Source organism: Siphateles boraxobius, unplaced genomic scaffold, assembly GCF_051911475.1.
Source record: "Siphateles boraxobius isolate OS27281-9 unplaced genomic scaffold, OSU_SipBor_1 25, whole genome shotgun sequence".
Lineage (NCBI taxonomy): Eukaryota > Metazoa > Chordata > Actinopteri > Cypriniformes > Leuciscidae > Siphateles > Siphateles boraxobius.
Genome location: NW_027508866.1, coordinates 38377501 through 38381798, shown reverse-complemented (window position 1 = coordinate 38381798; position 4298 = coordinate 38377501). Strand labels below are relative to the sequence as shown.

At 41.1% G+C, this 4298-nt stretch overlaps 1 protein-coding gene across 1 annotated transcript in view; it reads right to left on the bottom strand.

Annotated features, from left to right (window-relative positions):
* Window positions 1–1106: 1106 nt before the first annotated feature.
* psmg1 (proteasome (prosome, macropain) assembly chaperone 1) overlaps window positions 1107–4298 on the bottom strand; it is a 61882-nt gene continuing 58690 nt past the window's right edge. The window contains exons 7-8 of the mRNA XM_077243859.1: window positions 3183–3304; window positions 1107–1271 (exon numbers count right to left, since the gene is read on the bottom strand). Of these exons, the coding sequence (XP_077099974.1) occupies window positions 1194–1271; window positions 3183–3304 (200 nt within the window). The 3' untranslated portion in view covers window positions 1107–1193. The remainder of the gene's footprint in view (window positions 1272–3182; window positions 3305–4298) is intronic.

Genomic DNA, 4298 nt, shown 5'->3' with positions numbered 1-4298 from the left:
AGACACACACACACACACCTAAGTTTATGAGCTTTTATGACAGACAGCTCAATGAAATCAGCGAACATGTGCTTCTGAACACATACTTCCTGTAAAGAAACACACACTTCATGTAGAGATGCAAACACTGACGAATAGGCTTTACCTATAAAGGTGAGATGCAGTATCTAGTGTGAGTGAGTGTGTGTGTGTGTGTGTGTGTGTGTGTGTGTGTGTGTGTGTGTGTGTGTGTTTGAGAGAGTCAGTGTGTGTGTATCAGATGCATCAGCACAGGGAATTCCCCCACAACACACACACACACACAAACACTCCCAGTGTTTGCTAAGTCAACCATCACTGTTTCTCATTCTGACCTGAGACCATTAAAGCACTGAGATCTGAACACACACGTGAACACACACATGAATCAGTGTGTTTAGGGTGGAGTCACATTATCAATGTTGAGGAACTCTGGAATTCCTCTTTCGGTTCTGAACATGATGACACACGCAGGCCTGCGTTAGCAGAAGTGTGTGTGAGTGTGTGTGAGTGAGTGAGTGAGTGAGTGAGTGAGTGAGTGAGTGAGTGTGTGTGTGTGTGTGTGTGTGTGTGTGTGTGTGTGTGTGTGTGTGTGTGTGTGTGTGTGTGTGTGTGTGTGAGTGTGTGTGTGTGTATTAGCAGCATCACAGGACGTGGGAAGACCTGAGATCTTTGACACGGACACTGTGAGCTTCTCACCGTATTCACACTTGCACCGTCACTGTGAAACATCTCGCTGAATCCTGTCACTCACACACACACACACACACACACACACACACACACACACACACACACACACACACACACACTGAAGATGGTGAAACGACTGAAGAGTCTCAGCTAATGAATCTTAATGATGGAATGGCTTTTGTTGAGGTTTTACTGCTTTTGTTCTAATATAATATTTGCTAGACGAGTTTTTTGAAATTATATTAAAATATTTCAAGTATTAAAATCCCCAAGTATCTGTGTGTAGCATTTTCAGCAGAAGTGAATGACGCAGTTTCGGTTTCTGATGGTTTAGGCGCCACCAGGTGTTCAAGCTCAGAAACACACACACACACACACACACAAACACACCAGTATTAAACAAAATCCCATCTTTAATGTGTTACAGTAGAACTGAAGACCAGAGTTTCTTCCAGAGCATATGTGAGTGTGTGTGTGAGCGCTCATGTGTAGAGGTTACTCTGAACCGCACACACTCCTGTGATCTTCTTCAAAACTTCAGTTCCAGGACTCTGATCCAGCTGGAGTGAAGAGAGAGAGAGTCAGTCAGTGTAGGGAGTTGTCACACACACCTTCAGCACTACACACACCCCTTCAGCACTACACACACACACACACACACACACACACACACACACACACACACACACACACACACACCAGGCTCGTGCAAAATTCAGAATTTCAGAATTGGCCTCCATGCAATTCATGAATTGGAATTTGAATTGAATTGACTCCGACCCACAGGAAGTTGAATTTGAATTGGAATTGGAATGACAGGAAGTGGAATTAAATTCATGGCAATTCAAGGAAATTCTACACAGTCACACATAGGGTGACCACCATCAAACAAACCAAATGTGGGACGATGTGGGACATGTTACCAACATTAAAACATAACCTGAAACTGTTATATAATGTCCATTCAACTTCATAAAAACATTTGTATTCTGCATTTCAGCTGATAAAAATACTTTGTTTAGTCCCTTCCAGAAAACACAATTACATCACAATATACATAACATCTTTATTTTACTCGCCATTTAAATTCAGCATCACTGAGTAAGGCAGCCGCATCATGCAGATCACTGTTTCTGACACAGTTCTGACTGAGTCACACTAAATCTAACTAAATAAATAATGAACAAATAAAATATAAACCAACATGAAATTAGTTTATTGACAGTCTTATATATTAATATAAGATATGATTTTAAAAACGGCTGTTGTATTTGTACTTCTGACGAAGCGCTGTTAAATACAGGTGAAAAGACGTGCGGGACGAGCGGTGAAAATGCAGTGCGGTGAAACACAAAGCGTGACGGGTGATCACACTACACACACAACAGAGAGAATATGTTGAATCTCACACACATTCAGCGTTAGGAAGGTTACTTATATAGGAAGGTTACTTTGGAAATATAATTGCTTACTGTTATAAGTTACCCGTTATAAATGTGGTTTGGATTATTTTATTTGGATTACTTTATCAATGTAAATCAATTTCCTTTTAATTTGATTAGTAACTAATTAAATTACACATTTTACCTCAGTAATACAACTAAATACAATTACATTCATTTTTTAATTCAATAACATAATTTCATTACAGTTAACTCACTCCTCAACCCTGCATACATTTTGTTCTAATATATATATATATATAAAAACAAATATCCACCTAAAATTGTTTTTTTTTCTTCTAAAGATTTACTAAAGTAATTCTGGGAGTATTGTTCTATCATGTTCCACAAAATTACGATTACAATAAATCAAAGTTAATTATTTGTTCTGTGACTAGAGCTTTTAACATTCATTATGGGGGAAAATATTTCCTGTTAATGTAATCTGTACAAGTAGTTCAAACTAATATCATTTATAGAATATGTAATGCAATCATATCTGACATATACTGTAAAGCTTCATTGTTAAACACTTCACTTAAAATATCTATATGAGTTTCTTAGAATTTGTTTTGAATTGTAATTCTGCTTCCTTTAATTCAAATTCGAATTGTAATTCTAGATCCTGTTTTTGACATCAATTCAAATACAATTCAATTCTGAATTGTGCACAAGCCTGACACACACACACCCCTTCAGCACTACACACACACACACACACACACACACACACACACACACACACACACACACACACACACACACACACACACACACACACACACCCCTTCAGCACTACACACACACACACACACACACACACACAGACAGACACACCCCTTCAGCACTACACACACACACACACACACACACACACACACACACACACACACACACACACACACACACACACACACACACACCCCTTCAGCACTACACACACACACACACACACACACACACACACAGACAGACACACCCCTTCAGCACTACACACACACACACCTTCAGCACTACACACACACACACCTTCAGCACTGCGCTCACTGCCTCTCGATACGCCTGCATGCTGAGGGAGTCTGGGTGAGGGACGTCACTGTAGAGCTGATAGAGAACGGCCGGGATCCGCTGCACCTCACAGTGGGTTAGCACTGCACACACACACAACATCATGATCACACACACAGAACATCATGATCACACATACACACACACACACAACATCATGATCACACACACAACATTATGATCACACACACAACATCATGATCACACACACACACACACACAACATCATGATCACACACACACACACAACATTATGATCACACACACACACACAACATCATGATCACACACACACACAACATCATGATCACACACACAACATCATGATCACACACACACACACAACATCATGATCACACACACACACAACATCATGATCACACACACAACATCATGATCACACACACACACACCATCATGATCACACACACACACACCATCATGATCACACACACACACCATCATGATCACACACACACAACATCATGAGCTCACACACACACAACATCATGATCTCACACACACACACACACACCCACAACATCATGATCACACACACACACAACATCATGATCACACACACACATACACAACATTATGATCACACGCACACACACAACATCATGATCACACGCACACACACAACATCATGATCACACACACACACTGCACACAGACTAGTGCTGGGCAACGATTAATCGTATCCAAAATAAAAGTTTGTGTTTACATAATATTTAAAGTGGTTTAAAGTGTTTTAATTCTACAATAATTGGTGTAAAAACGTCGGAGTGCTGCCCTCTTCAGGGTGAACGGTGGCTACTGCAGTTGAATTTTCCTATTGGATGTTTGGGGTGGTTTGTGACGCAAGCGGTGGCAGGTGACGTAAGCGGTGGCAGGTGACGTAAGCGGTGGCAGGTGATGTAAGCGGTGGCAGGTGATGTAAGCGGTGGCAGGTGACATAAGCGGTGGCAGGTGACGTAAGCGGTGGCAGGTGACGTAAGCGGTGGCGGTTGACGTAAGCGGCCCATTTCCCACATTGAAAAGTTAAAAGCACAAAGCGATTATGCACATCCCAGA